We start from the raw sequence: 15,026 nt of genomic DNA on the forward strand, positions 1-15,026 counted from the left end.
GAGAAAAGGACTTCTAGCATGGGTTACTTGAACTCCAACTGGTTACTTGGACTCGAATACTGAGCACTTGAGACATGACCTTGATGACTTAGACTCAAACATTGAGGACTTGGGACTCCACTTGGACTCAGGATTTGGTGACTCAACTAGTACACCGGTAGCTAGCTACAAGCTAAAAACTGTTGCAGTCCCTTTTCCCAAATGATTAGCATTCCGCTAGCAACAGTGAATATAAAGAGTATCAGAAGGACGAAAATTAACAAAGGTGGTGTTATTTAATGTGTTTTATTTCATGGAACAAACGTAGTATAGTTAGTGAACCTCTATGTAGTGCAGACTATTTTTTGGCAAATCCCATTCATATTTCCCATAGGGATTTTGGACTACACACCGAATAGCAGAAATGCTAACTTACAGCCTATAAAAAAGACATCAGACTTCGCCTCTCTATAAGACCAGACAACAGAATGTAATGTTCTTGGAAAAGGGACTTGACTGTAAAGTTCCCCTAACACCATGATACTACACTAACAGAATTAACTACAAACGCAATATATGGGGCTAATATTAGTGTTTCATTAAAAAAATCAGATCCAGCCAGTGTCGTCCACCTCCAATATGATGATGCAGCTTGATTGATTACATATTAATAACATATTTCAGAGGCTTTTCCACCCTGCCAAGAATAAACGTATGGGGGAAACAATGAATAATTGTCATTTTTTGGGCTTTTGAATTGAATATCAGCACAGACCATCGGCTATTGGCAGCTTCAATTCAAAAATATTGGTACTGGCCTTCAAAAACCCATATCAGTCGAACCCTAGACAGCACACAGGGCCACAATGGTAATCCCATTTGGTTTCCACATGTCTCTCAACCCTTATATGAATCTGATTAATACAGTACAGCAGACTATAGATAGCAATCTGCTATATAAATGTTGCGCTTTGTTCAGCTTTCAGCCGGTTGCCATTCAGTATGTCTGCAGCCATACGGAGGGGCGATGACAGTGGAACAGTAGTCGCCCTGAATGGGATGAAACGAGAAGATCTGAGCATTGCGGAGTGTCATTTCCAAGGTTTAGATGAGGCACCACAGCTGGAAACGTCTGCGTCAGTATCAGAATCTCTCGTAGATTGCTCTCGTAGGTCCCGTTAAACATAAAACAACATAAAATTATAAAAGTAGAATATTAAAAAAATGTATTATGTAAGATTTTTCCTGCTCCATGGCACAAAATGACCATAATAAAGTATATCTGCGGGGGGTTTTGATCAATGCCAGTTCCAGAGACTTGTGTGGGAAGAAAAGCGATAAGGTGGATAAAGCTCATAGATTAGTTATTGTACCTTTAAAAAATCTTCTTAGTAACATCTGTAAATAAAACTGTAGGGCAGGAATGGGCAGTTTCATATTCATATAGCCTAAGTATATTCATACAGACCACATTGACTTCAGTTACCAAGACCTACACCGACTCTCACTGTGATTTCAGGACACTTAGTGCATTTTGTGGCGCTGCTGGAAAGTGCTTTTCTTTATTTTTCCCAATGTAAATTCATGTTCACCTGACCGAGATGTAATTACGGTAACTGGGGCTTTTAAAGTGGGCCTCCTGCCTGCGATACCTGTTTTATCGGGAGTCTCGCCCAAACCCATCTGTTCTTTGTGGGTGAGCTTTGAAATGTCACACAAAATTAATTACAACTGTGGAATATGTCAGGAGCCATAATGCTTTAAAGCAGGTATACCAGGGGGAAGACGCTTCGGTGCCTTGGATCCTAGGTGTGTCTCTCTAAAGACGATTCCTCTTCATTTTCATTGTCAGAAGTCATGCAATCTCGGAACCCGTCGTCTATCGGTCTGACGGCGATTAGACTCCAGGGTTTCCGGTGTAGCCAGCGGACATCCGGGCCAAGACTTCCTCTTCTGTGCGCCGGTCATTATGTTTACAGTCCGATTAGCAACTTGAGACGCGAGAATGGAGTTGGAGTTGAGAGACGACGTCTCATATGCAGATATCTGTTAATAGAGATTAGCCGAAATGTCGTCTGGACCTAAAACACCTACAAAAAGTATCGATGTTTGTGTTTTGTGTGGAGAAACGTTCGACTCTCGTGTCTCAAGTTGCTAATCGGACCGTAAACAATGACCGGCGCACGGAAGAGGAAGTCTCGGCCCGGATGTCCGCTGGCTACACCGGAAACCCCGAAATATTGGCCGTCGCCCCCAGAGTCTAATCGTCGTCAGACCGATAGACGATGGGTTCCGAGATTGGAAGTCATGTGACTTGACTCCAGTGTCTTTTGATGATCGTTTACGTAATTCTGACATTAGATTACATTTCTAAAAATCCATAATCACAGCACAAATACAGTGATTCACTGTTATCAGAACTAGGCCATAATAGGTGATACAATGAATAACCAATACAAATATTGGTTATTCAGCAGCTCCTCTGTAATTAATGAGTGTATGATGGATACACAGCGACACAGAATATACTGTTAAACTCTCAGATCTTAGAAATCTATACACAGTAGGTAGCCACCGTTTTATATTATAGGCTTAGTACTTGGGTTCGATTGATATGGACTTTCATCGATATTCGATATTCAATAGCGATACTCAAAATTTTGACATACCCCATTTGGACTCATTGTTAGCATCGAGAGGCCTAGCAACAGGAGCTCGCCATTTCAACCAACCGCTGACTCTGGAGCCAATATTCCCTGTGGGTCCAAGAACTACAGGTATGTAAGAGCCAAATTATACATAGGTCCAAAATTGCCACACTTACCCTTTAAACTTGACAATAACAACTATTCAGTGTTTCCCCTAGAATTGTATTCTTGTCAGGGTGGAAAAGCCTCTGAAAGCATTTAGACTCCAAACACTGTTAAAAAAAAGAAGAAGAAGAAGAGATAAAACCAATCAAAGGATCCAACCCATGCAGACAAAATGCAGCTCCAACTCGCAGAACTTTAAAGGTTCAGGCTTGAATGTGGTGTAGCCGGTTAATAGTGGGTGTTGGGCAGGATTAATGAGGTAATGAAGAGGTGTTTGATGGGAGGTGGAAGCACGATGCGGGTTGAGGACTGGAGACTTACTGCAGCTTTTATGACCCTACAGCCTCGAAACACATTGTGTCTACAGGAAATCCAGCGTTTGCCTCTTGGGCTGTGGCTGTCAGTCATTAGCAAACCTGCCAGGCACACACACTGATGTCGGTCATGTCAGTTAAAACACACATTTATAGTTGATGCTTACAAAGTTTTTACTTTTTTTTTTTTTTTAATGTATGGATCTTCCTACAGTATATTGGCTTTTTATTAAATAGTTGTTTGTTTGTCTTTCTTTTCTTTTTTTTTTAATCTTTTTGCTATGCTTATTTTATCAGTACCTTCAGTTTAATTTGAATGTTTTCTTCCTTGTGAAGCACTTTGTAACTGGTTTTGAAAGGTGTTCTATAAATGAAGTTTATTATTATTATTATTATTATTATTATTATTATTATTATCATTATAAATATCAGATATCGGCTAGTCAGTGTTGTCTGCCTCTTGAAAACCTTTTTCTTTGTACATTTTAGTTATTTGTTCAATGATGTTTTCTGTAAATTATTCATTTAAAGGCAGTAATGTCTCCCAGAGTTTCCCTACCATTGAATAGGTGAGACAGGTGACTGCTAACACTAGAAGACTTTCATTAGCAGAGAGTTTTAGTGTCCCATGATGGTCTAAATGCGGTTTCAGAGGCAAGACAAGAATACAATTCTGGGAAAACACTGAATACTTGTCATTTTTTGGCACTGAAATTGAACAATTTAAGGATACTGATTTTTGGCACAAAATACCCTCCATATTTCAAAAACCCACATTAGCCTGAACTCTTGTTGCAAATCATCATATTTGCACCATGGACACATGACAGAGGAGTGCTAATATGATTAGACCAAAATCATATTTTCCAAATTCCTTAGCATTCCTACTGCCTTAACTCATATCTGGCACCTGGACTGCTGTGAAGACGGTGTATAGTATGCTAGTGGAATATTTTAAAACATCCAAGACTCGCCTTTTACTTCCATAAGAATTAAAAATAACACAGCTTTAAAAAAGTAAGGTTAGTATCATGGGTTTTTAAGGGATTTATTCATGGATTGATTCGTGGAGACACTAGAAATTAAGGGATTTATATGCCTTCTATGCAGGTTTACAGGTTATTTATGAGTTATTAATGGAATGTTCCTGTCTCCCTGAATTTTACATTAAATTAGAAAGTAAGGAGTCAAACATTAAGGTGTGTTTAAGGTGGTTTTGATGGGGTCTCCTCCATTAATAACTCCCTTAACTCATTTTTGGGGGATTTCGCATGAATTAAGGGGTGAATTCATGTAACTGTAAGGGTGTTTTAATGGATTACTGGTTCCTGGATTATCACAGTCTTTCTTGTAATCACAGTTTATTTCCAATCCAGTGGATGTTTCAGGTTCGCAAACCAAAAAAAAAACATGCCTTGCACATAAAAAAAACGGCTTTGCACCTGAACTAAAAATAGCCGAACACTGATGAACACCCGCTAATTCCTCCAGAATTAGAGACACGTTGAACAACATTGAACATGTACGCTGTGGAAAAGGAGACGGAGCACATCAGGCAGGAACAGGTTGTTCCAATCCACGCCTGGTAAGATGCATGACATGGAGGCTGATGAAAGCGTACGCATGATACTTCCTCTGTTAAAAAAAACAACAAAAAAAAACGGCTACAATAAATGGGGAGATTGGACGACTTCCAACTCCAACTTTGCTTCTATCAGACCACCCACTCGGACCGACATAAAAACCACATGCACAAGTTTTGTCATCTACTAGAGGAGGGGGAGCAACTTTCTGACCCCAGGATCCCACTTCAGACTATTAGAGAGCATCACAGTAGGATGCCTTTAAATGTTTAAAGTAACAATCTGCGACTTTTTCATCTAAATAAATGCCTGTTTTGCTCCTGTCTATTCCCAACTGCTGTAACACAATAGTGATTCAACCTATAGCCAGTTCATGAAAGCTTTTACATTTGCTCTTCTAAACACCCCACACACACACACACACACTATAAAGACAACAGCTTCTTTTATTTACCCCAACTGGTACTGTATTCAATATAGGCAACCTCTTAAGCCTCAGGCCCTTTCCAAATAATAGCACTTGATTGAAATCCTATCATATAATTGGATTTTTTTTTTTTTTTTTAGGCCTATTTGATCTACGCTACGTTTCTCTTTAGGCCTATAGAATTTTCAGTTTCTCGGAAATTAAAGGGCATGAGCTTCTCTTAAAGGGAATGTGATTGGCCCGCTGCGAGCGCCAACCCGCAAGAATTTACTAATGTAAGGAACCTGGCAACCCAGTGGACAGGTGGAAAGAGGGGTAATTTACATATTCTCCAGTCAGAATACATGCAAGAATATGGACCTGAATGTTTTCGCTTTTTACTCTCATTACTTGGCAATAATACTCTTGTCAGTATTCTACATTGTGAGCATGGATATGAAAACACCCATGATCAGAGAGGAAAACACCCTAGTGGGTATTATGGAGTTGAAACAATAGGTTCCACCACTTTCTGCTCTGTAGTGTACGTACATAAGAATAAAAAAACAAGAAAAAGCAACAAAGATGACTATGGTGGCATTTTCATGACAAAACTCGATCTTAAATTCAAAGTTGAAGTTCATTCCCCACACACTGCGCTCAAGGTTCATTTAGTTTCGACAGTGTCCATGAATTTCATTGGTTACTGTGGAGTCCCCGCACTTGTCAGAGACCGTGTTGTGATTGGCTTGTACCCTGTGCAACAAAGTCAACGCACATTAAAGAAGATGAAGAGAGATGAGGGTTGAAGCGGACAGTTTTTTTTCCCTTATTGTAAACAGTGGCTATGTGCTAGAAGGGCACCAGGTTTCAAAGGGTAACAGACAGCCAATCACAACACAGTTTCGGACAAGTCTGGGGACTCTACAGTAACCAATGAAATTTATGGACACAATAGCCCAGCGCTATTTGACTATTTGGCTGCTCCTACCAGTTGTGTAACACAACATAAGTGTAATCCACCACCTGATCCACAACTCAACAATTTAGAAAACGGCACTATTTTAATACCCAACTCATTCAGAATGAAGCATCTCTTTTTAAGATATTTAAAATGTTATAAAATTGTTTAAAACACCTACTTTGACATCACTGATTGGGGGTGTGGCCAGAAGTGCAACGTGCTTTACAGTTTCAACCCATAAGTTTAAAGAGTTTTCTGCTCCATGTGATTTAGTGTTGGATTTGCCCTTTAACTTCAAAGCTGCATTATTTTCATTTAAAAATACCTGCCTAAATCATAAAGTGGGACATCAACAGAGAGGAACATCCCATCTCCACTAAAGTTAAAATCTGGTGTCAGTATGGTCACTGGTGGGAAATCTTCTCCACACAACTAAGAAGAAGACATTTAGTTTAGCGATGTCACCTCACATGATTTCTGGGTAATGAAGTCCTCAAATTCAAGCTGTTAGCTCAGTGCAGCTTTAAGGATCCACAGGTATGCAAACTTGGCTGCAAAAACCAATGCAAAGTTCTTATAAAACATCCTAATTTTCCCTACAGTGGGTTACACAAACTAGTTGACTGTAATCTAAGGAAATCAAAAAGTTAGGGAAGAAGGCCAATATCTACCAAGAAATGAAAAATAACATATTTGAACCAAAATGGACATCTTTGGGCTAAGAAATTGAATTTGCGCACCATGACACAATATATACAGCCATTTCAGTCACGTGAAAAAAACATCGGAACATCCACAGGTTGCACATGAACTCATCTGTACATCATACAGAATATTTATTGTATGTCCTCAGAATACACAAGAAGCCGTAAGACAGACATAGGGCCAGAAAAAAAACCCTTTAAGGTCTTTTAGAAAGGACCGCCGATATTCTCCGTTCTGAAAGTCAACTTCAGTTTGTCAGACTGGCAATGGGACAATGTGTCCTCCGTTACAAACGAAACAAAAGGCATTTCTCTTCGGAAAAAAAATTAATGCTGAGCTTTGATTTTGACAACTGAAACTCCCACAAAATAAATAAAAAGATCTAACGTCTTACACCCGTAACAGTACCTTTCCGCCAAAAAAATTCCCCATCGGCTCCGTTCTTTTTTTTTTTTTTTTTTTTTTGTTTATTTATTTTCCCGGAGGTGTAATCAGTTGGCAAAACATTTGATGATATTTCCTTTAAATCGTACAGACTCCCACGTTATTCGTAGCATCCTGAACCAACTGAATTCAATTGGCCCTGTAGCGGAAAAGAGGCCGACGTAACCAAGACAAAAGCTTGAGGCCGATGAAGAGGCCGAGCAAGAGCGGGTCGAAGGACCTGCTGCAGCACATCATCTCTGGATTCGTAGTACCGTGAAGTTTTGGTAAAAAAAAAACAACAACTTATTTTCGATTGTATAACGGGAACATTCAACTCAGTGATTTGTGCTTAGCTCGCTCCAGCAGGTACTCATCACTTACTTCATATAGGTACAAAAGTATGGAAGTAAAACAGTGCCAAAATAAGTTGCACTTGAGGTTGTAACATGACTCGCAAATTTCTAACACAAACACGCAAATGTGTACTCCAATGCGTAAAGTTGAAAAGAAAAATGCATGTGTGCGCGCGATACAATGTGCAAACTTGCGATGTATCCGAAGTACGCATTTGTAAATACGTATTCAATCTTGCCACATTCTAATAATAGAAGTATGACAGCTTGAGGTGTGATTCTGCTATAAGACCTCGTCCAAATGGCTGCAAATATTTAATCATTCAAAAAAAGGAAACGTCGGTTATGGCCCGTAACGTCAAATGCATTTGTTTGCAAAGGTGTTGCACATTTGCGAATAGCTGTCTACAACTACAAAATACAAATTGTATCGCACACATTTTGTCTTTCAGCTTTACAGACTGCAGTATAAATTTGCGCATTTGTGTTGCAAAATTGCAAGTCCTCACACACCTTATAACACGAGTCCAAGTTATTTTGGCACTCTCTTATTCCCATACAAAATGATTTTTTTTCGTTATGACATTTGATTGCGATTCAAGTCGTCTTTGACAGAAATTCGATACCTCAGTTACGCTCAACTGTCGCACAGATTGAAAGAGATGCCTGTTGTGAAGTGCTTACACAAAGTCTCATTCTGTTGGTTTTTTTTTTTTTTTGCCGTTTCACATACACACACACACCTGCAAATCAAATTCAATAAATAAGACTTACAATGTCGTAAGGCAGTGTTGACCATGCATTTGTCACAATGAACAACAAATCCAAGAAACATACATGGTAACAATATGCACATTCATTAAGAGCAACGAGGTTGCCGCTTTTTCCCCCCAGGTTTCTTTTTTTTCTTTTTTTTTTTTTTTTAAATCAACTGAAGTTTTCAAGGCTTTTCTGGGTGATCTCCTGGTCGACAGGGCTCATCACCATGACACTTGGCTCTGGTTTTCGGCGGTGGGACACCCTCCTCATCAAGAGAGACAGCAACTGGACCCGGCCACAGCGGGGGGGGGGGGCTTTTTGCATTGCAGCGAAAAGTTCAAGTTTATTTCAAAAAGGACAAAAAAAAAGAGTATGTGGAGAAAGACATCAACTTTCATCTTCCACAGCAGCCAGCTGCTCAGAGCCTCAGGACAGTCCGGAGGTTTCCAGGTAACTCTGGAGTTTCCTCACTGTGCTTCTGTCCAACGAGCAAAGGTCAAAGTCAAAAGTAGTGTTTGTGATGTGGAAGTGTCCGGTCTCTTCGATCAGGTTCACAATCTGGAAAACAGAGAAAATGAGTAAGCAGCTGTGTTTTTTAAAAATCGCAAATTCATTCTCACTGGACAGTTCAGTTGTTTAAATGTGAAAGGTAACGCAAAGTGCTATAGGATTAGATTGAAATCCGTTTGTCGATTTACCAATATTGACCTTTTATTAAAAATCTGATCTGGTCCAGCCAGTGTGGTCCACCTCTGATAGGATGGATATGATGCAGTTTGATTGATTACATATTTATTGTAGACTTGATCAATACTACACTGGTTGTCTATGGGAAGCCCTTAACCTTAACTGATTTTAATATAACCTTTAATCTGATTCCACACAAGAATGCATGAATATGTTCATTTGTGTACATTCATACATGTACATTTTGATCAGATTCCAGTATGAAAGTATTATTCATTATTTTCAGTCTGGGTTTCAAAAGATGTCCCATGATGGGTCTAAATGCTGTTTCGGAGGCTTTTCCCCCCCAAAAAAAATCACTTAACTCTTTTGATCACTTAATTTTGTGTAGGGGGTTGAAAATGGTTGAATTTAAAGATATTGAATATTTGCAGAAAATATAGTAGAGTACAGTAGTTTAAGTCCTAAAAATGTCCTAAAATATCAGTATCGTCCCTCAAAACCCATATCTGTCGAACCTTAGTGCCTTACACTGAGTTGAAGCAAGCTTTCAGGCTTTCAGGCTTTCAGGCTTTCAGGCTGTGGCCTCCAGGCTCAGAGCCTCAGTCTGCTGATCCAGAGAAATATTGGTCGACAGAACACAATACAGAGTAATTAAAAACTCATTTGTGGGAAGCAGCGGGTGGTGCGTGGGTTTTTTTTTCACCACATCGTAGAAGGAAAGTGGAGCTTGCACTCTCATCCCCAACAGTGTACTATGACTGCAGTAGTGGTGGTGGGGTATGGGGGGTGGGGGTGGGGGTGTTATTGGTTCCAGACTCTCTCCCCAGCGGTGAAAAGCAAGCTGGGGGTGGGAGTCCTGGTGATTATGAGGGACTCCAGCCCATGTGTCTGGATGCAGGCGTAGCGTTGGAAAAAAAAAAAAAAAAAAAGGGGGGGGGGGGGGGGGGACCCGACCTGATCCCTTTCACACTACAAAGCCTCGGCCCCTCCATGTGGAAAGCATTGCCGGCCCCCGTTGTTATGACAGAGCGGATCCGAGTCGGGCGCTCGCTCCGACTCGCTCCGGTCGGGCGGGTGCCGGTCTGGCCCCCGCGTCCTCGTGTTCGGTGCCGTTTATGATCTCCTTCAACTGGAAACGGCTACCAAATTTACGCAGCGTACGACTATCTCGAGACACGCCATCTGCATCACAGGTTTCCCCCACGATATGAGATTGTTTTCCAATTTGCGGTGCCCCCTTCCCCAGTATGCGAGGCTGCAGAGTTAATCATTTCCATCTCTTGTAGCAGAGGAAGTGGAACCAGTTGGTGAACTTTAGTGGATTAGCTTGATTACGGTGCGAGTTAACGCTGTGCGTGGACGGTGGCGTGTTGGACGGTGCCGTGTTGGACGGTGCCGTGTTGGACGGTGCCGTGTTGGACGGTGCCGTGTTGGACGGTGCCGTGTTGGACGGTGCCGTGTTGGACGGGCTTTTTCCCCCTCGGAGCCGAACGTCTCGTCGGGCAGAGCGAGGCGGAACTTGGCAGCCGCCGCCGGGAAGATCCATTAATGCGGTCATATGATAGGCCTTGAGAGTATAAGCAAGGAACATGCAATCTCTTAGGTGGAAAGAGGTTAACCAAATAATTCATTGTTTCCAGATGAAGCCCCAGATTACGGAGGATTCTGTGACCGATCGGAGCTTCTCTTCAAATCCGACGCAACGATGCGGCTGACGGATGGCAGTGGCTTGCAAGGATTTTATCCTGAGATCAGTGAAAACAGGGGAAAGCCGTCCAACACATGCATCAGTAATCTGATGGGGCTTTTTTCTGGATGTGTTACCTCTCTAACATGGGTAGAAATCAGCCATGACATCAGAGCCTGGGGCCAGTTGCACAAAACACCCTTAAGTCTTCTCCTTAAGGTTTCCTTAAAATGTTCACTTAAGTATTTAAGGTTTTCTCCTTATCTTGGTCTTATACTTAAGGAGTCCCTTAAAGTTAGTTAAACCGTCAAAAAACCTTAGCAACCAAAGTAAGGGGAAAAAAAAACAAACTTAAGGTACCTCTGACTCTGTCTTAACCGCAACATGGCCGAGTTTATGGTGATAAATGAAGAAGTTGTCGTATTTTTTTTGGACCTCTTGGATGAACCTCTTCACCACACTTCTTGAATTAATTTTCGTTGCAATTTCCTCCCACATTCGTTGTTTTCTGTTTGCTGTTATTTGCGGATCAAATTTACTTTTCAGTATGTGCTTTCTTTTATTGTATTCCTCCAGAAGTATAATCTTTTCCTCCTCTGACCAATTTGGTGTTATTGTCTTCTTTTCTTCTGCCATTTTTTTTACTATCTATAGGCCAACTTACGATAACAGGTATCACAAGCGCAAACAAACGGTCTCCATGGAAACTGTAGAATTTTACTGCTGTAAAATCTCTTTCAATGTAGTAAATGCCGTTAACTAAGGAAATCTTTAAAGGGATTCTGTGCAACACCCTTAAGTAAGTCCCTCAGCTAAGGAGAAATTAAGGCTTAAGCTTCATACTTAAGGAGAAAACTTAAGGTGTTTTGTGCAAGCGGCCCCTGAACCTCAGACGAATTAAATGGTTTTCACTCTGATGAAAAACACATTTGTTGGCCCTCTTTATGAAAGCGGTGGCTTTTCATCAGCGTACACAGCGATGCTTTTGATACTTTGAAATCATTTGAAACTTTCGAGTGCGAGTCGTTATCCAACCACTACAGTACACTCATTAAAAGGAAAAATCCACCCTACAACACTTCAACAGCTATTGGCGATGTGCCTTGCACTTCTGGGTCCATTTTGTTGTGTGGTGGCGTATTTGTCTTATTCCCGTGGATAATTGGCCAAACGTAGACATGATGTCACGTCAGGTTATTGCCAGTGCAGCTGAAATGGAGTTTGATATGAGAAAATGTTTCAGGATCTAAAACATCAGCGGTAAACGTCAGGTTTTGGTGTCAGTCCCTCAGAATCAAAGAGCGAGGGCTTCTTCTTTCTAGAGCCGCCATGTTGCACCGAGAGACGTTCAACAATCATACAGGGAGAGATCCATGGCAGAAGAGGAGAGAGACCAATTTCTCCACAGACAGAAGAGCATCAATAGACCAGAATGCAATGCAGCTACAAGACATGCCGCGTTTTGAGTAAGGGGTGCCATTGATTGAAAGCAACAAGCTCACGGCCCTTCTCTGGAGCTTGTCAAAAGGCATTCTGGGAAATGTAGGAGACTAGAAGTAGACGAGGCAGGTTGAGGGAAAGCAGGTACACCAAAAAAAACTAAAAACTGGAACACTTGATCACAATATAACTCCTGGAATGCTTTGCGTCACAGACTGATGATGCAACAGTGCATGTGCAGTGTGTGTGTGTGTGTGTGTGTGTGTGTGTGTGTGTGAATTTTTCCTTCAGCAGCCAGGACTCAGCAGCTCACCTGTTGCAGTATATGACCTTCTCTTAGTGTCATGAGTCTTCTGTGCAGTTCCACCAGCTCATCCAGGTACGCCTGCAAAACACACAGCGACTCATTAATGCTTACTGATCACTATTATACTTTTTTTTTTTTTGACCAGCATTTATTATGCTAGACTCAAGCTAGAAACACTGAGCACACACACATTTCGACGTATATTTCATATAAGCTGCTGTATATTTATGTCTCAAAACACACACACACTTCCTAACAAAGCATAAAGAAAATTCTGTACCTTGTCACAATCTAAATTTTTGTTCTTGTCCTGCTTGGTCTGCTTGGTGGGACTCTTCACTTCCAGTATCTGGTAGAGAACAGCACAAACACATTGAGTAAAAGCAGTTTCTAACACGGCGTTATTATGGTTGAATGATATATCAGTTTGCAAATATTGGCCTTCTATGAATTATTGGATATCAACCAATCAGTGTTGTCCATCTCTGATATGATGGAGGTTGCTCCCTGACCACAGCTACAGAGAAATAGAAGAAAAGCTGCCATGAAATGTTATTTTCTTTTTACATTTTATCTATAAATTTCATTGTTCAACTATGTTTCTTGCAAATTAATTATTAATTTAAAAAGGCCCAATATATCCCATGTATTCCTCTACCACTGAACAGGTGTGGCGGGTCACATTGCCTTAAAGAGCTGCTAACCCTGAAAGAATCTCATCAGTCTGGGTTTCAGTGGAGAGTTTTAGTGTCCCATGATGGATTAAATGCTGTTTCAGAGGTTTTTCCACCCCGACAAGAATACAATTCTGGGGTAAAAGTTGAATACTTGTCATTTTTTGGCATGAAAATAGTCAAATTTAAAGATACTGAACATTGGCACAAAGTGTCAGCTATTGGTCTTAGGTCTTAAATATTTAGGTCTAAAAATATCAGTATCAACCTAAAATCCAATAGTGGTCGGTTCATGCAAATGTGCTCATACATGGTTCCCCCTGCGAAAAAAATCTTATGAATCACCTTACCTGGTTATTACTGGTCTTTAATAAGGGCGGGGCCTCGTTGCGGGAGGGGGGCGAGGGGGAGGAGCTATTGTCGCTCTCGCTGCCGTCACTCAAACTGACCCTGGGTACACATGACGACCAAATACTTCAGTACACCAGCATGGGAGTTACAGTATATACTTCTCTCTTGATTGAGTGATACTACTTTCTCAGGAGCTCGTGTTACCGTAAACACAAGGTTTCATTTCAGGGTGTCTATACATATATAACACCAGATATATTTTTATTGTTGCAGGTTGAGATTGAGCCATGTCATTAACATGGCAAGCAGTGGTGGAAGAAGTACTCAGATCTTTTACTTAAGTAAAAGTAGAAATACCACAGTATAAAAATACTCTGTTACAAGTAAAAGTCCTGCATTCAAAATGTTACTTAAGTAAAAGTACAAAAGTATTAGCATCAAAATGTACTTAAAGCAACAAAAGTAAAAGTACTCATTATGCAGAATGGCCCATTTCAGAATAATACAGTATATATTATATTATTGAATTATTATTATTGATGCATTAATGTGTAAGCATCATTTTAATGTTACAGCTGGAAAAGGTGGGGCTGATTTCCACTACTTTATATACTGCTGGGTAGCTTACAGCAATCTATAATAATACATCACAATTTATTAGTTGATTATATTTTGTAAAGTAACTAGTAACTTAAGTTATCAAATAAAGGTAGTGGAGTAAAAAGTACAATATTTCCCTCTGAAATGTAGTGGAGTAGAAGTATAAAGTAGCATAAAATGGTAAAACTCAAGTACAATTTTGAGGTACTTGTACTTTACTTAAGTACAGTATTCGAGTAATTGTACTTAGTTACTTTCCACCTCTGATGACAAGCTTTCTTTCTGGGGCTTCCTGAAGGTTTTCGTCTGTGAAAATCCAAACCTAGCACAGAGAATTACTGACGCCTGCATAGAAGTTGATCCATATCGAAATAGTGTAGTAGTAGTAGTAGTAGTAGTAGTAGTAGTAGTAGTAGTAGTAGTAGTAGTGTAATAGTACTGTAGTGATTTGGTAGCAGCTGTTGATCCATAATATTCATTGTCAGATACAAAGAAACATGGTCCATTTGCCAACTTGTTTGGAAGCTGGTGGTGATCCTGTAACATGTAATAATTCTGTAGTATTTGCTTTGCGGCTACAAAGAAGCAGTATTCTGTTCGGAAACGTCTGTGGAAGTTGGTGGCAGTCATGTAGTAGTGCAGTACTTTAGTAGTACTGTAGTAATACTGCAGTATATGCTTTGCAGCTACAAACAAACACGGTACTCCCTCTGCAAATGCATGTGGAAGTTTGCGTCATTCTATGGAGGGAGTGATTTTCCTGTCAATCCAGACTCCATATTTTTTTTCCCCCCTACTTTTAACTCTTTTAACTTTCTTCTTGTTTTGTTTTGTACATTTCTTCTTGCTTTAATACCCCCCAAACTGCTAGATTCCTTATTATTATTATTCTAGTTTTCGTTGCTGTATCCGATTTGAATTTGCTGCACAAATTTCTCCATCATTAAAGTTTCATTTTATGCTTTTTTTTCCCTG

General features: G+C 40.4%; 1 protein-coding gene across 2 annotated transcripts in view; it reads right to left on the minus strand.

The window, feature by feature from the left end:
- Window positions 1-6,866: 6,866 nt before the first annotated feature.
- mllt3 (MLLT3 super elongation complex subunit) overlaps window positions 6,867-15,026 on the minus strand; it is a 54,736-nt gene continuing 46,576 nt past the window's right edge. For both annotated transcript variants that reach the window (XM_071546713.1, XM_071546715.1), the window contains exons 10-13: window positions 13,451-13,550; window positions 12,707-12,775; window positions 12,433-12,504; window positions 6,867-8,860 (exon numbers count right to left, since the gene is read on the minus strand). In XM_071546713.1, coding sequence (XP_071402814.1) covers window positions 8,729-8,860; window positions 12,433-12,504; window positions 12,707-12,775; window positions 13,451-13,550 — 373 coding nt within the window. In that variant the 3' untranslated portion in view covers window positions 6,867-8,728. The remainder of the gene's footprint in view (window positions 8,861-12,432; window positions 12,505-12,706; window positions 12,776-13,450; window positions 13,551-15,026) is intronic.

This window comes from Centroberyx affinis, unplaced genomic scaffold (assembly GCF_046629955.1).
Source record: "Centroberyx affinis isolate AG114_WGS23_722 - 3 ecotype Tasmania unplaced genomic scaffold, CSIRO-AGI_Caff_v1 ptg005392l_1, whole genome shotgun sequence".
NCBI classification, from domain to species: Eukaryota; Metazoa; Chordata; class Actinopteri; order Beryciformes; family Berycidae; genus Centroberyx; species Centroberyx affinis.